This window comes from Jaculus jaculus, chromosome 17 (genome assembly GCF_020740685.1).
Source record: "Jaculus jaculus isolate mJacJac1 chromosome 17, mJacJac1.mat.Y.cur, whole genome shotgun sequence".
Lineage (NCBI taxonomy): Eukaryota > Metazoa > Chordata > Mammalia > Rodentia > Dipodidae > Jaculus > Jaculus jaculus.
Window position 1 is genome coordinate 52,442,523 of NC_059118.1, and position 22,233 is coordinate 52,464,755.

A 22,233-nucleotide genomic window follows, 5' to 3' on the forward strand; every position below is an offset into this window, starting at 1 on the left:
AAGCACACGTTTGGCTTGGCCAACATGAGAATGCAGAGAAATCCATAGGTGGTGGATGACTTCTCAAGCCTAAATTTCCTCCCTTAGGCTGTCTATCATCTTAAAAAAACATAAAAACAACAAAACAAAAATATTTAAAGCTGCTAAAAGGAAAGTTGGTACTTAATGATGTGAGGATAATAATTCAACAAGGTCTCTTTCCCAAGACATTGGAGAAAAAGCCTGGGAGCTAAAGCTACGAGAAGCGTGAGACAGTAGCCAGATGTGACCACTTTGCTCTTTGGAGACAGAGGAGATGGTCTGAAGACTTAAAGCAACTGACTGACCAATTAAAAGTACAGAGAGTTGACTGAAGAGGTGGCTCAGCAGTTACGAGCCCTTTCTTGAAAAACTTGATGGCTAGGGCTCGATTCCCCAATATCCACTTAGAGCCAGATGCAAAAAGTGGCACATGCACCTGGAGTTAATTTGCAGTGGCAAGAAAGAGGCCCTGGCATGCCCATTTGTCTCTCCTTTTCTTGAGAATAAATAAATAAAATATTTTTAAAAATCCAGAGTAAGTCACCACAAAACTATTCTCATCATACCACTGGGTATGATCACAATAGATAGAAATTTAAAGACATCTCTGAGTAACAAATAGATTAAAGGTATTAAGAAGGATTAGAATATAGTGAGTGTGGTTGGAGAGCTAGCAAATAAGTTCCTGGCACAAAGGACCTTAGACAATGTTTATAGAGATGGACAGTGGATGAGGGGATCTCCTTGAGTGTTCTGGAGGAGAACAAAAGTTTAGTTAATAAAAACAGAGGCAACTAGAATGGCTATTCAGAAAGTATTAATGTGAAAACATTGACATGAGATCACTTAAGGTTATCTTTTGGCCCTGCTAAAAAAGAATTAATGTTCTCTCCAGAAACTACAAAAATGGAAAGAGAAAGCAAGAGAAGATGACAATAAAGATAAGTGGGCGTTTAGACAAATAAGGTATCAAAAGTCAATGAACAACTCAAACTCGCTTATTAAAAACAAAAGTAACTGGATGAAAAAATAAAATTCAACAATCTGTTGCACCAAGTCATTTGGTAGATGGGGTAGGATGCAAAGGTCTGGGATTTAAGCCATACCACAGCAAAAATACTGAGGCTTTTCCACATGCTGAGCACAGTTTCCATGAGGGAATACCGCTTGCTTGCTTGGTCAGCCTCAAGGGGGTCCTCCCCTGTGACCCTTTCTGTAGCTCCCCTACCCCTCAGCTCCCTCAGAGTCCCCAGCAGCTCAGCATGTATCACAGTGTACCCTATTAGGTTTGTCTTTTGTCTCCAAACACAAGTAATAAAATTAGGTCTAGTAAAACAAGATTTTTGTGGATCAGAGAGATGGGCATTTCATGCCCGTGACTTTCTCAGGAGAAAGCATACATGTTCAGAAAATGGTGATTGTTGGGAGTGCCTGGGATACCCGGCTTGTTGCAAGCAGTAAGTTGCAAAGGACCTCCCATGACATCCTCTGCAGTCTGGAATTTTCCATAGGTAATGAGAAACAACACAGGATTTGGGATTAGTTGTGTTTTCTGCTTGCTTGCTTTGTTTTGTAATGTAGCTGGGATGAAGAATGGGAGCAGAATGGAGCAAAGTGAGCTTTGAGCCAGAGACTATTACCGAGGCCACACTACCGAGTGTGCCAATGGGTGGTGGAATGTTTTCCTGTGTGTCCTTTATTTTAGTTTTAAAAATAGCAAGCTTGCAGGGCCTTTATATTAAGGACTGTAAAAGCAGGTGAGCTCTTTCTTTTCATGGCCCCTACCCTCTCTTTCCCTCCTGTCTTGTCCTCTCCTGTGGTGGTGTAAATGTGAAATATCCCCCATAAACTTGTGTCTTTGAATACTTAATCCTCATCCGGTGATGCTGTTCTGGGTGGCTGTAGACCCTTGAGAGGTGGAGCCTGGCCAGAGGAAGTGTGTCACTGTGGGAAGGCCGCGAGGTTTTCTAGTCTAGGGAAGGCTGTGGAACTTTTAGATTATTTTTTAAACTCTTTAATGTATTTTTTTTATCTGAGAAAGTGAATGAGAGAGAGAGAGATAACTGGCATTCCCAGGCCTTTATAGCCACTGCAGCCAAACTCCAGAAGCCTGTGCTGCCTCATACACACGCATCACCTTGTGCATTTGGCTGACATGGGCTCTGGGGAGTCAAACCTGGGTCCTTAGACTTTGCAGGCAAGCACCTTAACTGCTAACCCATCTCTCCAGCCCCTTTTAGATTTATTTTAGTTATCTTTTTGTTATTAGGACAAAGCAGCTGACCAAAAGCAGCTGATATGAGGACACAGTTTATTTTGGCTTAGAGTTTCAGTGGGGCAGAGAAAGGATGGTAAAGCAGAGTGTGGACATTACCTCCTGCTGCAGCAGCTGACAGAAGACAGCAAGAGTGAGCTGAGCTCTGGAAAAGCAGCACCAGATACAGTACCTCTGAGCCCACCCCAAGCAGTACACCTCCCGCAGAAAGGTGCCACCTCCCCTACTGGCACCAAGCATTCAGAACACGTTTTTGGGGGACATCTCATTCAAAGCACCACAGAGGCAGAGCCTTGCTGGAGGAAGTGTGCTGCTGGAAGTGGGTCTTGAAATTTTACAGTCCAGCCCCACTTGCTGTTCTCTCTACTTCTCTTCTCTTCTCTTCTCTTCTCTTCTCTTCTCTTCTCTTCTCTTCTCTTCCTCTCTCTCTCGATATATATATATATATATATATATATATATATATATATATATATATTACATATTATATATATTATACAAATTATATATATTACACACACACACACACACACACACATATATATATATATATATAATTTATTTGAGAGAATGAGAGAGAAAAATAGGGAGAGAATGTGCATGTCAGGGCCTCTAGCTGCTGCAAACCAACTCCAGACACATGTACCACTTTGTGCATCTGGCTTTACTTGGGTACTGAAGAATTGAACCCAGACCTTGAGGGTTTGCAAGCAAGGGTTTTTGACAACTGAGCCATCTCTCCAGTCCCCCTTCTCTTCTGATGTGATAACATGACACTGGTTTCCTGCTCCTCCCATGCCTTCTCCACTATGATGGACTCTATCTTCTGGAACTGTAACTCAGAATAAATTCTTTCCTTCCCTGAGCTGCTTCTGGTTGAGTATTTTGTCCCAGAAACAAGAAAGTGACTGATACACACCCTTACTTTCTCCTCTTCTGTCTCATTTTCTCCTTTCCTTGTTCCCATCCTATTCTCTCTCCCACCTGTCTTTACTTAATTTCAGAATTAGGACAAATTGGAATAAAGGAAAGCTTTCAGAGCCCATGGAGCTCCAGAGCATGGATCATGTCAGAACTTGGAGACGACGTGTGCCGGGGGCAGGAAAAAGAGTCAACGGGCCCAGGAATTGCTAGTACTGGTGTGTGGGGAGGGTGTGCCTGAAGCCAGGCTTCTTGGGAGAAAGAATTCGGAGGGAGCAGAACTTGGCTGAAGAGTGTGTGGCACCGGAGTGACAGCATGTGAGACCCACGTGCGACACCAGAGCCTGGATGAGCAGCATCGCTTCTAGACACCCAGCCGGCACCACCAGCAGACGAGGTAATGGGATGGATGAAATAGGCCAGGAAGCGCAAAGGTTTGATAAATCCTCTCAGATGATAAAGAAAGACATCTTAAAGGAACGTGGCTCTGGAGATAAGGGGCAGAAGCAGAGAAAGACATGAGTGGAGTAGAGCTCTTTGGGAGAATAGTTATTCTGCAAGGCAGTAAAAATGTTTTGAGGAAGTTGGTCCATAGAAAAAAAATCTTCAAGGTGCCAGAATGGGAGGACCATTGAGAGGCATATTGGGTGTTGGGAAAGTTTCTTTTCTTTTCATGTGTAAAATGATAAGGAGGGAAGATAGGGGACAGGAGGTTGAAAAGTGACAGCGAGGTAAGGACAGAAAATTGGGATCAGGAGGACAGGGGATTCTTCAGAAGTCTGGCATGGAGGAGAGGCCAGAGATGGCAAAGGGAGCTGGGCTAAGTAGTTGCTCTTCGTATTTTTTTAGAGGCCAGAGAAACCTGATTTGGTATATAGACTAAACACTAGGAGTCAACAAGAAGAGGAAGAGGGGGTGGACTGATTAGATACGGTTCTGGAGAAGTGGAAGGAGCCACACCACCAAGACAAATAGGATCATTTACAATGTCAGATTGGAACAAGAATTCTGGATGAAAAGCAAGAAGTCACTGTGTGGTCCCAACAGATGCAATATCCATGAAAGAGAACATGTTTCTGTCCCAAGTAACATCACATCTATGTAAATATACTATATATATATAGTCACAGTTTCCTTTCCAGAAAAATAGATCTTCCTCCAAAATTTGTCACAGGAAAGAAGAGGAAAAGTTAAATCAAAGAGAAATGGAGGCAAAACATTCATAGATACCAACTCCAGAGCTGAAAAACCTCAGCTTTTAATTGCTTTGCTATTGTTTTCATGAAGGGATACAGTCATGTAATCTTTCTGTGCTTTATTCCCCATTTACATGGGAATACTAGCTTTTCAAAATTAATCCATATGCCAAGAACTCATTATGCTGACCTCTTATTACCATTATTATTATCATTATTAGTAGTAACTATTCTGGAATCTAATTTTGGACCTCACCCACAGGTTAGGTGAGTGCTCTGCTCTTAGTGGATTCCCATGTCTCCATTCCTACGCTGAAGCCTTCACTGACGGCTGTGTTGCCTATGAATCCCCTCTTTGTACCTTAGCAGATTCTCTTACTGTAGAAAGTGAGTGGAATTAGGGACTGGGAAATGGCTCAATGGATAAAGTTTTCACTGCTTAAGTCTCAGTACCCAAGTTCCATCCCCAGATCCTATGTAAGAAGGGAAGTCATGGTGAGCTTCTGTAATCTCAGCACTCTGGCAGCAAGACAGGAGGCCCAGAATTTGCCCATAGCTCTCCTGGTAGCAAAAAGGACAGCAGAACGAGGTCGATAGAAACCTTGGCTCAAATGAGGTGGAAAGGCAAGGAAAGACCTGAGAGTTGTCTTCTGACCTCCACATGCCTGCTGTGACATGCACATGCCCAAACTCAAACACAGATACACATGCATATATGCACACAGACATATGCACATGCCTAGACACACAAACACACCCCTATGCATGTAGACACACAAACATATACACATGTTGACATTCACACAAACACATACACACATGCATACACATACAAATGCACAAATAAATTAAGCAAATTTAAAAGGTGATTGGAATTAACTTTTCCATGTATATTTGTTTCTATAAACAGACTCATTTGTCTCAGAGGGTGGGTCACAGCTCAGTGGCATAGTGCTTCCTGGAATGGGTGAGGATTTGGTATCCAAAAAAGAATGTGTGTGGCTAGGCATGGTGGCACATACCTTTAATCTCAGCACTTGGGAGGCAGAGGTAGGAGGGTCACTATGAGTTCGAGGCCAGCCTGAGACTACTTAGTGAATTCCAGGTCAGCCTGGGTTAGAGTGAGACCCTACCTTGAAGGGAAAAGAAAAAGAAAGAATTGTGTATGTGAGGATGTGTTTGTGTTGGGGAGCTGGGAGGGTCTTGGAGAAGATTGCAATCATGGTGACCAACATTTAAGTCTGACTGGCTAGGATGACATGTATTCTGTCTGCTCCTGAGCTCTGCAGTAAGCACCGAGCGGGGGACTGGGAATACATTGCTCAGAAGTGACAAATGATCACATTCCAGTCTCTCAGTCCACCCTGAGTGACATCCTTAATTACTCATTGCCTAAGTCAACAGCTAAACTGATCTAGTGCAGGGAAAACAGGTGAGCAAAGGCTTGATGTAAGGAAACTAACCAAGTTTAGGATGACCTGACTCAAAGGCACAAAAGTAAGTCAAGGAAATGAATGTGGCTGGTTGGCATGCTGTAAGAGTGTAGGCGGCCCTTTGCTACTGCCTTCATATTAATTAACACCTACACTTTGCTCTCCCCACCTTGAATACAAAGAAGGGCTGTGCTCATGTTCAGAGGTGCACAGGATCAGCTCCAGGCCCCTTCCTTCCTTCCTGCTTTCCCTAAAAGCTCACATGCCTCCCAGAGCTCTGGTCTGGCCCCTCTTCCCACCTGAGCCTTGGGAGATGGAAGAGCACAGACAATTGACTGGGAAGTCCTGAGGCCTAAGAACCATTCCTGGAACAAAATAGGATGTTGAGGTTCTGTGACTGCTAATTTAGAAAAGGATGATCCAGTGTCAAGCACATCTTCAACATTTCTGTGTAGGCCAGAGAAAAGCCCTCCAGAGAGAAAAAGAAACAACAAGAAATAGGCTCAGTGGTGTTCAGCTGTAACAGAGGCCGAGGCAGGAGGGTTATTTGAGTCCAGGAGTTGGAGACCAGACTGGGTAATATTGCAAGACCCCATCTCAAAATTAAAAGCAGAAATGAAACAAAACACAAGGCTAAGCCATCTCTCCAGCCCTCATTCTATTTTTTCAGTTTTTACTGCAGCATGTTCTTCTGTTGCTCCAAGGGCAGCATCAGTGGGGGAGGGGGTCCCAATCACTGTCCTGATTGGCCCTTACCGAGAGCACTGCTGGAGTTCACGGGCTTGGCTGCGAGCAGAAAGAAGTAAAGGCAAGAATGCCCCCAGGGAGCCGGCGATGGTGAGTACACGCAGGTGGAAGCAGGAGGACAGGGGCAGGAGAGTGAGGCCTGGAAGAGCCATGCGATGTCATCGTTGGTCAAAGGAAACCAGCATTGATTTATGAAGGGTTTTTGTTGCTGGGACGAAATTTCTGACCAGAAGCAATTTCAGGAAGGAAGGGTTTATTTTGGCTTACACCCAGGTTCCAGCCCATTGTGTATGTCAGGGAAGGCATGCTGGGGTCGGCCACATTTGGTCCAAAGTGAGGGAGAGTAGAGAGCGTTCCTACTGCTCAGCTAGCCCTTTTCGTTTTCCTCAGTCGGGGACATCAGCTCATGGAATGATGCCACCCACAGCTAGGGTGGACACTCCCACCTCAATTAACCTAATATAGAAAATCCCTCACAGATTTATTTAGATGATGATTCTAAACCCTGTCCAGTAGAGGTTGACCCTTGCAAAGGGTCTGCGACAATTTGTAGGGCCCCAGAATTGTCTGGAAATGAGCAGGTTGTAAGTCCCATGTTACATGTGCTACAGAGTCTCTGTGTGACATATGTGTGCATGTATGCATGTGTTCATACGTGTGCAGGCATACATGTGTGTATAGGTGGGTACGCATGTAGAGATCAGAGGATGGCACTGGGCATCTTCAATCACTCTCCACCTTATTTTTTAAATATTTAAAAATATTTTTATTTATTTATTTGAAAGGAGAGAGAGAGAAAAAGAGAGAGAGAGGGGGAGAGAGAAGAGACAGAGAATGGGTGCACAGGGCCTCCAGCCACTGCAAACGAATTCCAGATGAATGTACTGCTTTGTGCATCTGGCTTTATATGGGTTCTGGGGAATCAGACCTCAGTTGTTAGGCTTTGCAGGCAAGTGCCTTAACCACTGAACCATCTTTCCAGCCCCAAATATTTTTCTTTATTGTTTATGTGCAAGCAAAGAGAGATAGAAGAGAGACAGAGAAAATGGGTGTGTCATGGCCTGTAGCCACCGCAAACAAGCTCAGATGCATGTGTTTCTTTGTGTATCTGGCTTTAGGTGGGTACTGGGAAATCAAGCCTGGGGCGTTAGGCTTTGAAGGCAAGTGCGTTAACCAGTGTGCAATCTTTCCAGCCCCTTTATTCATTTATTTATTTTTGAGGCAGGGTCTTTTACTGAGCCTGGAGCTCACCTATTTGGTTACACTAGCTAGTCAGTAAGACCCAGGGATCCTCCTGTCTCTACCTCCTAGCACTGAAATTATAGGTATGCTCCACCACACATGGCATTTTACATGGGTTCTGGGGATCTGAAGTCAGGTCATCATGTTTTCTTGGCAAGCACTTTATTCACTGAACCATTCCCTTGCCCTGATATAGACTTTCAATGAACTACAGATGTAGCTACCATCTACCAGGGACTCCTAATAATTAACCCAATAGTTTATTTATAACCATTTCCAGGAGTTGGAGTCATATTTCTTCATTTTAGGTCATTATAAAGGTTCCACTTGGATCTTAGCATTTACAATAGCAGTTGGCCTGGCCTGTACTTTGTGTCCTGTCAAGCTGGTAAAATATGAAGTTTCAAATTATAGCCTCCCCCTGTGGTAAAACATAATCCCACTTATGTCCTTCCGGGAAGAAGCGTGCACACATTCAATGCCAGGAGACCCAGCCACAGAGAGTGGTGGGACCCCTGCCGTTCTAGTCGCTTACATCCAATTTGTGTGATGGGCTGGCCATTAGTCCACACGGAGAGCCCATCTGCACTGCACTGGGGAACCCCTCTCCCCGTTCTCCACTGCCATTCCTAGAGTACAAACCACATAATTACCAGCTTCAGAAGATGGACAGTGGATATTCTCACACCAATTTCTTTTTCTAAAACAACTTTTTATTGACAATATCTATCCAAACATACAATATACTACAATTCTCACACCAATTTCACCACCTCAAGAAAGCACCATTTTTCACAATTTACGTGAAAACTCTGCACAGGGAAGAATCTCTTTAATTGACACATTTTTTTTTTCAGCAGCATTTAAATATCAGGCCAGCTGGATCTCCACAGCTCCTGTGAATTTAATCAGCACTCTCTTCCCAGAACCTATATTCCATAATCACCCAATGCGTGAGCTACATCTGTCACCCAGATCTGCTTGTGATCATTTCTCATCGTCAGCTCACCACATCCAGAGATGAATCACCCCACAGCACCCTCGAAGGCACTCGTCTTGTAAAAGGGGACATAAGAAAAATGACATCTTTGAAATGAAACGCCTTACTTACCAAGATTTGTTCTCACTCTCCAAATTCTCCCTTTTCCAAATTCCCACAAGGAGTATTTTCTTAAGGATAAAACTACATGATCATTTCAGGGCTTACATTTTCCCAGTTGTGCTTCTAGTTGATATTCTAGTCCTTATCAAATATACCTCCAAATAACTATTGTTATTTGGTAAAATACACCTGATACTAAATAAGCATTTCACTTCACTCTGTTCCCCTCCCTGGGCCTCTACAGTTCATAAACCCAGCTTCGATCCTTCAGACCAATCAGAAGTGACTGGGAGCCTGAGCTGGCCTTGTCAGACTGGGTGGGGGCTGCAAAGAGGCCTAAGTGGTAAGAGCGAGGATCCGAGTCCAACCCCCAGCACTGACGTACAAAGGCAGGCATACCTGTGCATGTCTGTAACCCCAGGGCTGACGGGATAGAGAAAGGAGGACCCCCGGGCCCCCCGTCAGGTAGTCTAATTGAAAAGTGGTACACTCTAGGCTCAGTGAGAAACTCTGTCTCTAGGAAATAAGGTGGGAGAGTGATAGAGGAAGACACCTCATGTCATCTTCCGGCCTCTGCCCATGTGTGGTATGAATGAGAGGGTGCGCTCATGTGTACAGACATGTATACCACCTCCCTCAGCACTCCACAGACACACACTATACACACCAAGAAATTAGACTTTGTACCAAATAAAATACTGTTAAGACCACAATGTGGCGTAATGAAGACACAGCAACTTGAAAGATCCTTGAACCTAGGAAGGTGGCTCAGTGCTTAAAGGCAATTGCTTGAAAGATCCTTGAAGTTCCTGAGTCTTGTGGAGGAGATAAAAAAAAAATGCATGACACAGCCAACAGTGGGAGGATTCCAAAATGACCCACGAACAAGTTACCTGTGGATTGTGGAAAGTACTGCCTGGCTGCTGAGGGAGTTCAAGGCCATAAGGAGTCATCAGAAGGTTGTTAATGCATATTAACTTGCTATGGGAGAGTGAGGATAGGAGAGGGGAGAATTGATTTATAGCATGGTGACGGTCATGTCTAAGGTTAAGCGCAAAGCACAGGGAGATCTATGCACCACGACAAATCACGTCCCCTGGAGCCTATTTCCACAGAGAATAATCACAGACAAATTAAATAATAATCAGAGTAGAAATGCTAAGTGCTCTGGCTGCCATTACACAAGCGTCCAATAGCTGCTGGTTAAAAACACAAACCCTGAAAAATAAATCAACGGGGCTGAGGGAAGTAAAGAGGGTTGGAGTGTGAACAGGGATTATGGAGGTCTAAAGCAGTTATCCACAGGCAATGTCTCTCCTCAACGACTCCAGATATGGAAAGACAAGTTCCCACAGCAGCTAACCCACAACCATTTCTCCTGTTTAGTTTATGAAAAGGAATAGTTGTCAAGAAGAGGCGTGCTCTCTAGTGTTTGCGGCTAGAGGGCTAAATGTTAAACTATACCAGCGAAGAGACATGGGGAATAGAGGGGGAAATATTTGTAGTTTTCTTCCTTCTCTTTCCTGTCTGGTTGGAGACTCTTTTGCCTTCCAAGGAAATGGACATCAACATTCTTTCATATCTAAGTTAGGAGAGAAGCTAAAAGAATTAGAAAGTGAATTTTGGTTTTTATTCTTTTGGCAATGCTGACTTGCTCATGTTCAAAATGTATGTGTGAAAAATCTCTGGAAGGCATCGTGCATTTCAATTAGCTGGATGTATAGCTTGTTTCTTTCTTAAGATATTTCTTCTGGATTATTGTAATTTCAGTACTTAGGGAAGTGTCTGCATTTTCAACAAAGAGCTAAAGGTACAAATAAAAACGACTGTGCTGGGACACTTTGGTGGATGTCTTCCTTGGTGGTGCACACAGACACTGATATCAAAGGGTGGTTTTGTCACGTGGTCCGCCCTCCAGCCCCACAAATATAGAACATGACCATAAAAAGTAACGGGCTGTGCCCTTCCAGCTAATTCACGACAGTAGATCCACACTGGAATGCCAGCTCAAGTGCCGTCCCCTCGCTGGCAAGGCTCACATGTACAGCTCGGCACAGAAGACAGAAGCTCTGCCCTACCGAGATGACTGAAATTAGGGTGGCTCAAACAATTAATAAGTAGCTACTCTGAACCAAAGACTCCGCAGGCTGATCCGCAGCACCTAAGATTTGTTTCATAAGTCAGTGACTTCTTTTTAAACTTGTTTTTGGTTCAGGTAAGAGAAAACGTGTTACTCTTCCAACTTGTTAGATCGGATTCATGCTGGCTAGGAAGCAACTGTTTTGCCTCACAGAGGAGGATGATAAATAGTTGATAATTATTTTATTAAAAATACAAAGTGTGGAACTAAACAGAGGATGAAAAATGTCCTAGTCAAATAAATACAGTTTTACCCTGCATGAAGCATTCATCATCGAGGCAGTGTGGAATTTTAACAAACTTAGTATGAGATAGTTGACAAAACAAAGGATATTATCTTTCTTTATTAACCTTTACCCCCAGATTATCTCCCAAATCCCCAGTGTGTGATCACCACCCCACTTCCTCTGGGCAGCCATTTGTTATCTAATTCAGGTCTTACACAAAGAGAGATGAGCTAATGCGCTTTATCAGATTTTTCAAAGAAAAAAAAAAAAGCCACCATGAGTGAGAGTAGAGCAGGGCAGGATCTTAGTAAATCCTTTCTGCCTCCACAGTCCTGAATTTCTAAATATCTGCAAAGCTGCCATCCCAGTCACAGCTCACAGGCTCATTGCCGCTTTATGCTGCTAAAGCAAACAGTCTGGGCAGAAGAATGACGGCATTACCCTCCTTTCTGATGACCCTTCTCTCTGCATCCTGATAAACGGGTGATTAGCTTTCCTGTTGGGATTCAGCCCTGCCTGGGTAGCTTCAGGCTGTCAACTCCAGCAGACCCTGATAATATCACACAGCGGAGGCCTCCTCTTTCCTTACAGAGTGTTTGATTCTGAGTTAACCAGCGTCTATATTCAACAGAGACAGCAGCCTTCACACGCTAGCCAGGATATGGAAAAGCTCATAGGAAAAGTAGAGATTTCCTTTTTCTTCACCTCTCATCTACAATGTGAAATGCTCCCTAGAAAGCTGCTGATTAAGACAGATGTGGTGGTGCATGCCTGTAATACCCGCCCTTGGGAGGCTGGGGTAGGAAGGCTGCCGTGAGTTTGAAGCCCGTGTGAGCTACATACTGAATACCAGGCCAACCAAAAAACCAAACCCAATGAAAACAAAACAAACTGCAACCCTCTAATTATGCTGACTATAGGTTACAAATCAAATATTTCATTGAGTCTAAAACCAGCATGCTTCTCCAAACACTGAAAGCATATAGTATTGCCTTTGGGTGCTTTTGAATTGATTGTGAAGAAAGCCAATTCATTTATCAATCCCGGTAAGAGCAGAATATCCACATACTGATGAAATGAGAATGCCGTGTCAATTTAGAAAAGGAACCACTGGTTAGATTCTGGGTACTATTCCCAGACCACTGGAAAAACCACTACACTCCTAAATGAAACCACAACTGATAATGAATTGAGTTTTCTCTTATTATTTTTTTCTGTTTTCAAGGTAAATGTAGAGATTGTAAATTTAAAAGTCCATTAAAAATCTTAATTTTATATTTAAAATCCATTAAAATATTTGCTGTATACACATAATTAACAATAGTTACTTAATAGATAATTTTCTTAATGCTTTTGCCTTAAGAAAAAAACCCAATTTGATAGCAATTTTTTCAAAGTAAGCATTTCATTTTGCATTAGGACCCAAGTTACTTGATTACATTATGTTCTCTGTCACAGGGCCCCTGACAACAGACCTTAGCAACACTAATCATGGCTAAATCTCTCAAGAAGACTTAGGAAACTCTGAGTGAGTAATGCTGTGACATTTTCTGGGCATGGACTTAAGAAACACTTTGGAGTTTGGCTTTGTTCATTCATTTTCTTTTCCTTTACAATTTCCAGACCTGCCACTAACACAAAGTAATTTACCAAGCATTCTCTGAGATCAAAGTTACATGAGGTCTTTGGCATTATAAAACATCGGACAATAAGTTTACATCTTATAGTAATGGTAAAACATTATATTGACAAAAGGATCAACTCATTTTAACTGAAAAACAATGTTATAAGATATATCTGTATAGATATAACTCTGTCTATACATAAATGCAATGCATAATAAATAAGACCATTGCTATATTTGAAAGTTATGATGGTTTTAATTCTCATTTTCAATTTGACTGGATCTGTAATTACCTAAAGGCTCACTTCTGGGTATACCTATGAGATATTTCCAGAAGTGTTTAACTGAAGAGGGGAGACCCACCCAGAATGTGGGTGGCTTCACTGCATGGGCTAAGGGCCCCGACTCACTGAATACTGAGGGTGTACAGAGCTGAGCACCAGCAGTCATCTCTCTGCTTCTTGACTGTGGACACCATGGGGCCAGCTCCCTCATGTCCCCGCTACCGTGTCTTCCCGGCCACGATGGACTGTGTCCTCAAGCTGTGAGCCAAAACAAGCCCTTTCCTCCATAAGTTTGCCTTTTCCAGGTATTTTGTCATAGCATTGAGAAAAATAACTCATACAAAGGTGTTTCTTGTCTTTCTCTGGATGGCTAGGGAAAGTGTGTATTAACCTGGGAGGGCTGTAATAGCTGTGTGAGTTTGGATAGGTAACACATGTGTGCTAGATGAGACCTATGGCAGCCACAGCAAGTGACCCACGCTGGCAGATAGGTTAGATGCTGGCCAAGTTTGTGGATTCTTCCTTCCAGGTATACAAGTGCATTAAATTTTACAGCCTACCTTACAACTAGAAGCAGTCATGAGACTAACTTAAGGTTCTATACGTCACTTCCAGGCCTGGCCCATTAAAAGTTTCTTAGAAATAAACTTGGATTCTCTTTTTCAAGTCAATTGTTGAGGATCTAGAACAGGTGGAAAAAACCATTTCCTAAATAATTACTGGATGGACCTCCAAGAAATCCAGAGCAGATCTGTGAGGAGGAAGAAAGGTCTTCTTTGAGATTTGGGGACTTCTTGCTAAAACTTGTACTATGTTAGCATTGAACTCTTCCTCAATCACCTGACAATTTTGTGCCTTTTCTCATATAATACTAGCAATCTATAAGGTAGGGATTATTATTCCTATTTCAAATATAAGAAAACATGGGTCTACAAACTTCAATTGCCTTACACCAGGTGGGCTATATAACAAGTTGGTTTGGTTCAGTGGAGATGTACTGTGGACTTTGCCAGGTTAAATTTCCAATAGCCACTCAGAGAAAGACAGAAGATTCTCAAAGCCAAAGACACAGACTAATCTGTTGTTCTTGCATCGAGACTAATTGAGCTACTGTGTGCAAGGCTTGGGGTTCAAAGCAGGATGGGTCCAAGCCCAGAGTATCTGCTCTTGAGCATCCTTACAAATGGATATACTTTTTTTTTTTTTTTAAAGATTTTTGAGCTAGATGTGGCGGTACATGCCTGTAATCCCAGAACTTGGGAAGTTGAGGCAAAAGAATTAGGAGTTCAAGGTCAACTCTGGCTCACAGCAAGTCTGAGGTCAGCCTAGGCTGTATGAATCTTTATCACAAAGAAATAAAACAAAAAACAAATTATTCCTTTAGTTGATAGATATGGGCATAAAAGTTGAACATATTTGTAGAATTTCATGATATTTCAGCCATTTTAAAGAACTTTAAAAATATTAATTTTTATTTATTTGCAAGGAGAGAGAGGAAAAAAAACACATGGGCATGCCAGGACTTCTAGGCACTGCAAACAACCTCCAGATGCATATGCCACTTTGTGCATTTGGCTTACATGGGCACTGGGGAATTGAACCCTGGACATTAGGCTTTGCAGCCAATAACCTGAATCACTAAGCCATCTCTCTAGCTCTATCATTATGTTTCAACACATACATATATGGTATAATGTTTCAATCAGAGTAAATATATCTGTCTCTGCAAACATTTGCCATTTATCAAATTTATAGTTAAGGGCTGAAGAGATGGCTTAGTGGTGAAGGCACCTGCCGGTGAAGCCTAGGAACCCAAGTTTGATTCCCCAGTACCAATTCTCTCTCTCTTATAAAAAAAATTCAAAAAATTATAGTTAAATTTATTAAACCCCTAAACATACTTAAACTCCTTGGTGGGATGGATCTTTCACAAATAATTAGCTGAAGTCCTATTGCCACTAGGCTCTCTTACTTACTTTAAAATTGACAATTTGTCACAATATATTTGATTACTGCTTCAAGCCTCAGAAAATCCTCCTGGAGTGAGTGCTGAACTGAGGATGTACATACTCAGACATGTAGGAAAGGCCAGCAGGAGGCTCCGAAACTCATGCCCTTATTCACTTCTAGGGATGAGTACACAACAGAAGGAAGGAGCCCATTCTAAAGTCCTGCCCTACTTATTTACGCACAGGAAGGCAGTATTTCCTCTTAAAGCTCAGGTCCAAGTGATGATGCGCAGCTCAGTGGTAGAGCATGTGCTGCCTAGCATGTGAAGCCCCTGTTCCATCTCCAGCATGGCACAAGTCCCAGTCCAAATAAAGACAAGGAGAAGATCTCTCTCTCTCCACTCTCCCTCTCCTTTCTATACTCTCTGGAAGAGGATTTTTCATTTCAACACATTAAATTTTTTTTTTTGGCATTTTATTTATTTATTTGAGAGAGACAGAGAAGGAGAGAGGGAGACACAGAGAGAGGGAAAGAATGGGTGCGCCAAGACCTCCAGCCACTGCAAACAAATTCCAGATACATGCACTTCCTTGTGCATCTGGCTTATGTGGGACCTGGAGAATTGAACCTGGGGCCTTTGGATTTTCAGGCAAACACCTCCATTCCTCCATCCTCATTTCCAGATGTTTTATTTTTGGACAATTTAATACGCATTGTATGTAGTGTATTTTAATCATAGATAGCCCGGTGCCTCCTCTCAGCCCTCTCACTTCCCACAGAGCCCCGTCTTCCCAAGCAACTCTCTTTTTACTTTGGTGTCTTTCTTTGGTGACCCACTGAGTTCAACTAGGGTTGTTTGCACGAGCATGGGTTGAAGTTATTTACCCACCTACAACTAACCAGGAGCTACACCAGTGAGAACTCTATTGATAGGATCAAGTCTACAGGGTGTGCTTTGATTAGAACATAGGTGGTGTACCCCCCACAATCCACGGGACGGCCTTGGTCTCCAGGGTGGCAATATTGGAAGGTGCTGTAGACTTTTCAGAGGTAGAATGTGTGTCCTCAACTTACTGGGGGGGTGTCCTTGAGAGCGACTGTTGGGCCCTACCTATGTCCTCATTCTCTCTGCCCCTAGTTTCATCTTTAAGTGGGCGGTTTGCACCAACACACACTCCCAGCCATTGCTATCTAGTGCCCTAATCAGAGGCCCAAACCTATATGGCCAGCTGAAATTGAACCAGAAGTTCCAGAACTGTGAGCCAAAAATAAACCTCTCTTCACTTCATAAGTAGAATGTGTCAGTTATTTCACTATATTGATGCTTTTGTCCCCTCTGTGCGTCCACGCACATTAATCCCATGCAACGCACATCAAATGTGCACACACACCATTGCACTGACAGTTCTTAACAGCACAAAAATTGCTGGGAAACATGAACATGTGCAGAATGGAGGTAAACATGGGAAGATGCACTTATGGTGCAAAGGCCGTGGGCTCCACAATCCACGCCCTGCCCAGCAGCGATGGCTGATCGTGATTGTCAACTCGAGAGGATTTAGAATCACCACAGAAATCAATCTCTGGGCTCCTGTGTGAGGGATTCTAGATTAGGTTAATTGAGGTAGGAGGACTCACCCTAACTCTGGTGGCATCATTCCCTGCGAGCTCTTGGGCTGCATAAGATGGAGAGAGCTGGCTGGGAACGAACCTTCAGCACTCCCTGCTTCTTGACTGTGAATGCACTGCGGCCTCCTCCTGCTTTCTGCTCCTGCTGCCTTCCTCTCCAGGATGGACTTTAACTTCAAACTGTAAGATGAAATAATCCTTTCCTCCTTAAGTCACTTTTCTTAGGTATTTTGTTATGGCAATGAAAAAGACCTGTCATCTACTCCTACAAATGGACCAGGGTTGGACTTGTGGGGCCTGACCCTCCAGGAGTTCCCCTAATAGTCTCCTTTGGGGATGGGGCCCTTCCAGAACATTGGGACCACTGGGCCTGCACTGTCAGCTCAAGCAACAATTTTGGGGCCACTCATGTTAGAGCTCATTAAAACCATGTTTCTCATCTCTCCTACGTGGTATGAAATGTCTCAAACCCTACCCCCATTTCACCTTTCTCTTTTCAATTAACCACTTTCTGAGTTTTATTTGACACAAAGCTCATAGAAATTATTGTGCAGTGTGGCTCCTTGGTCAAGCTTTCATGCAAAGGACTTTGCATGATGTGATGGTCTTGTTACAGTTTGAGTGTGACCCTCAAGGGTTCATGTGTTGGGAACTGGTCATCAGTGTAGTGACAGAAGTGGTAGAACCATTAAGAGGTGAGACCTGCTGGGAAATCAGTAAGTCCCTGGGGGAAGTTGTCCTCAGAAACAATTAAGGCAGTTGTCATGGGATGCTGGCTAGTTCTTGCAAGAGGGATATTACACAAGAGCAAACACAATCTCACTTCATCTCAGGCACCCTGCCTGAACACATCATCTCTTCCTTTACAAGCACTGGCACCAGGATGACCTCTGCCATGATGTGACATAACAGAGAACTGCTGTTTGGATTTTCAGCCTCTAAAACTGTGAGCTAAAAAAAAAAAAATCTATTTTCTCTAAAATGTTCCTACCTCACATATTTATTATAGTAACAGAAAACAGATTAACACAGATGGCAAATGGATGATCCTGCAGCTCCATCACTCGTATTGTTTCATATCATGCTTCATGTTTGCAAGTGAGAAGAATCACAATTTTTCCATAACCACCTGTTATATAAGTAAACTAAGAGTTGAGCATGCTGGGCGAGGGCTTCTTCGAAATCTCCTACACCAACATCCCTTCTGTCACCTAGAACACAGGATCCATAAATTGTCACTAAAAATCTAGATCATGATTCTGTAAGGGCTAGCCATTCACTTGTTTAGAGCTTAATTTTATTAATTATAAGAAGAGAGGCAAGAAAAGCCCGAGATATTCTGCAAATGTTTTGTAATGAGGTTTTTGTCATGGGTATTATATCACCGAGGCATGTTTCAAACTCCAAAGGGTCAGTATGTCTGTTACTTTGTCCTGAAGTCAGTTCAGTAGGTCAGATGACTCCTACACAACTGAACAGAGCCAATAGGATGAACTATGGGAAAATATCAGAACACTATGCACATGGTAGGAATGACTGATTTTGTGAAACTGGATGATATAGCAACAGATATGGGTCAAGTTTAAAAACTGAAAACTCTTGTATTAAGAAAGTGTGGGAGATCTGTTACACACTGCCAAAATGAGAAAGCAAATTTGAAATTGAATGTCATCTTGTCAATCAGGCCCCTAAATAAACCCCTTGTCCTGTTTCTCTCAAGATAGATGGAGCAGACGAGTGGAGGAAAAAGGGAGCATGTTGCGGTCTATGTAAACAATTGTTTCAGGACTAGGGGGATGGCTCATCAGTTAAAGGCACTTTTTTGGAAAGCCAGATGGCCCTGGTTCATTTCCCCAGTACCAACATAAAGCCAGATGCGTAAACAAGTGCATGCATCTGGAATTCGTTTGCAGTGGCAGGAGGCCCTGGCTCTGTTTTCTCTCTCCTCTTTTTTAATTCTCTCTGTCTCCTAATAAATAAGTACATAAAATATTTTTTAAAAATATTTTTGTTGTTATTTTTATTTATTTATTTGAGAGTAACAGACAGACAGAGAGAGAAAGAGAGAGAGAGAGAGAGAGAGAGAGAGAGAGAGAGAGAGAGAGAGAGAGAGAATGGGTGCGCCAGGGCCTCCAGTCAGTGCAAACGAATTCCAGATGCGTGTGTTCCCTTGAACATCTAGCTAATGTGGGTCCTGGGGAATCGAGCGTTGGACCAGCGTCCTTAGGCTTCACAGGCAAATGCTTAACCACTAAGCCATCTCTCCATCCCTAAGATATTTTTTAAAAAGTTGTTTTAGAGGGGCCGGGCATGGTGGTGTATGTATTTAATTCCAGCACTGGGGAGACTGAGGTAGGAGGATTGCTGTGAGTTCGAGGTCAGCCTGAGACTACATAATAAATTCCAAGTCATCCTGGGTTAGCGTGAGACCCTACCTCAAGCACCAAAAAAAAAAAAAAAAAAAAAAAAAGAAAGAAAGAAATTGTTTTAGAGCCTGAAATGAAGGAAAACAAAGTAGGCAGTATTAGTTATTAGTTATCTATTGCTTCAAAATAAATTCCTGCAAACTTGGTGGCTTAAAACATATTCATTTGGCTAAGAATTTAGCTTGCTGGTAGAGCACTTGCCTGTAACCCTGGACACACGTTCTATCTCAGAGGTTCTGAAGGTGAGAAATCTGAGTGCGGCTGGGTAGAACGAGGTTCTGTGCTCAGTCTCGTATGGAAGGTACACAATGCCCACTAATGTTGGCTCATCTTCAACTTAATGCTTCGGTTCTTTCATTGGCAGTATCCGAGACACCCCCAGAAGCTTGTCCCGTCTTAAAATACTCTCTTTCCATGTCCAAAACTCCAATATAAATTCATTTTCCACCTTTTTCTCTCAGAGCCCTATTATAACTCTAAGCAAATATCTATATGAGTAATTATCTAAATAACTCATTCTTTATAAAGGAAACCAACTTGTTGTAGCCATGCAGGGGGAGCAAGAACTCATGTCCGCAGATCTGAGTCACAAGACTTTGGAGATGTTTGTTACTACAGCATAGCACAACCCACCCTCACAAAGAAATGTTGGGAGACAAGAGCAGGAGTTGGACATTGGACTCCCAAGGGATTTTGTGTTTGTGGGGACTTCCAGTGTCGAGGACTTGAGTCTTGCTGCTCCAAGGGTAGTGACAGCAGCAGCAGCAGCACCTGGGAGCTTGTCACAGGCTCACGGGCCCCACCTGAGACCTCCTGGACCTGACTGTGCGCTTTAACAGGGTTGCCAGGTGATTTGAATTAAGAGTCGAGCTTGAGAAGCAGTGGCCTGGGGGCAGCTGGGAGTGACCTGCTGCAGCCCCCCCAGAAGACTGCGCCTGAGCACCTGCAGTCCTTGCCTCTGCTTCACTGTGGATGCCACGTGACCAGCTGCCTCCACCCACCATGCCCGCCCCTCCCCCACCACGGTGGACTTCACCCTCTCAAAACGTAAGCCAAAGTAAGCCATCTCTTCAGTTGCACTTGTCAGGTATTTTGTTACAGCAACAAGTGAAGTAACCCATTCAGTACTTAAAAGCTCCCAGGCTTTGGAGAGAAAGGACGGCTCCAGAGAGAGTCTGGGGTCTCAGGTGCCAAGAGGCATCCTCTGAAGGTCAGAGTCTTGGATTCCTAGGACTCAGCTAAACTCTTTCAGTTTCAGGAATTTATTCTAGAATCCAGAGTGAGCTATTACATGTAAGCAGCCATGGTATAATGAATATTCATTTTTTCTTTTTATAATTGTTACCAAACTTCACGCACAAAATAGTCCAAAAGACAATTTTTAAAAATCTGTTGTGGTATACCAGTAGTAGACATTCTTAGTGAATAATTTCATCAGTATCTGACCAGGGTGGACAAAATGCTGTAATGAATGGTTGGAAAAAAGAACACAGGCATTTTCATGGTACCAGTTCAGTGCTTGGGCTTGTGGCGAGGTGCCTGGCTAGACAGTTGAGGGGAGATTTATATGGTGTCCTTGGAAGTGGAAAAGAACCTTGTGGCCATCAATTTGCTCCAAAAATTTTTGCCCTCATAATTTTTATTCTTTTTATGCTACAATTTATTGTGGGCCTTATTTGGAAATGTTGTGATAGGCTAAAGGTTACTAGAACATCAGATGTTCCAGTATCTCTAAATATCCTTAACCCACGAATAGTGAACCCACACTGCTAGTGGCAGAGAGCGGTGAGGCGCGGTATGCCTCAGTTTTATGCGTTCATAAAAACTCTCTCCAACTGAGGCATTTTGGGAATGAGGGGGAGCAGCTCAGACACCACTTACAAGATTATTAAAAAGTAGACTCTCAGGCCACATTCCCAAAACAATGAATCAGAAACTTCAATGATCTTTCCTGGGTCATGATTAACACAGAACATTGAGGAGTTCCCACTCAGCCTGTGACCTACTTACAACAATTCCATACAGAGAACTCATAGAGGATCAAAGATACAAGCAGTCTTGAATAAAACAGTATGCAATCAGAACTAAGAGTAGGTAGTAAGCAGTTCCTTGATGGTAAAAAGTGCTGTGAGGCCAGGAAGAAAAGGAAGGAAGGAAACACAGCATAAAGTGGTGGTGTCCGTTGTTACTGTATGCATTTGAGGCATTAAGAAGCTAGAGCAGGGACTGAGGAGATGGCTCAGTGGTTAAAGGTGCTTGTTTGCAAGCCTGCCTGCCCTACTTTGATTCTCTAGCACCCACCTGAAGCCAGATGCAAGGTGGTGAATCCCAGTGTAGCAATGGGAGATGGAGGCAGGAGGATCAGGTCTAGCACTGGCCAGCTAGACCGGTGCACACATAGTGGCAAAAATAACAAGAGAGACTCTGTCTAAAATACAGACAGCAGAAGGAGAGGGCAAACATGCCAAGGTTGTCATCTGATCTACTGTGTAGCTGTGGCACTTGTGCCCATACATACACACATGCCATACACATATATACGCACACACTCTCACAAATGATTTTTTAAAAGATACATTATAAAGCCTTGCAGTAGCATATGTATCTTTACAACTTATCCACCAAGATTATGAAGATCCAAAAAAAAAAAAAAAAAAAAAGATCTGGGCTAGAGACAGAACACGTGTGTTGTACGTCTCATTTTCAGTTGTCTCATGCAGAAAGTGGCTCTCCTAATTTCGCATTTAATGTCTCTACCTGTCTGTGTCCTAGGAAGCCCTTTCTGTCACAGGGTGCTCTTACCTCCTGGGGTTGTTGGTACTGAGAGGCCATTAGAAGGAAAGCCCGCTGGGCCTGGAAAGCACCATGGACCATTTCTGCCTGTGAATGAAAGGAAGACGGGAATGTCAGTGTTTGAGTTCATAGAGAAATGTTTACCATGCCACCCAGCAATACCACCCCAGGAATGAATTATAACCAAGAAAGGTGCAAACATATGTTCATACAACAGCTTGTAA

General features: G+C 43.1%; 1 protein-coding gene across 2 annotated transcripts in view; it reads right to left on the reverse strand.

Annotated features, from left to right (window-relative positions):
* Positions 1-22,233, reverse strand: part of LOC101601471 (cyclase associated actin cytoskeleton regulatory protein 2) — a 314,827-nt gene that overhangs the window by 90,703 nt on the left and 201,891 nt on the right. For both annotated transcript variants that reach the window (XM_045137016.1, XM_045137017.1), the window contains one exon: positions 22,019-22,096. In XM_045137016.1, the coding sequence (XP_044992951.1) occupies positions 22,019-22,096 (78 nt within the window). The remainder of the gene's footprint in view (positions 1-22,018; positions 22,097-22,233) is intronic.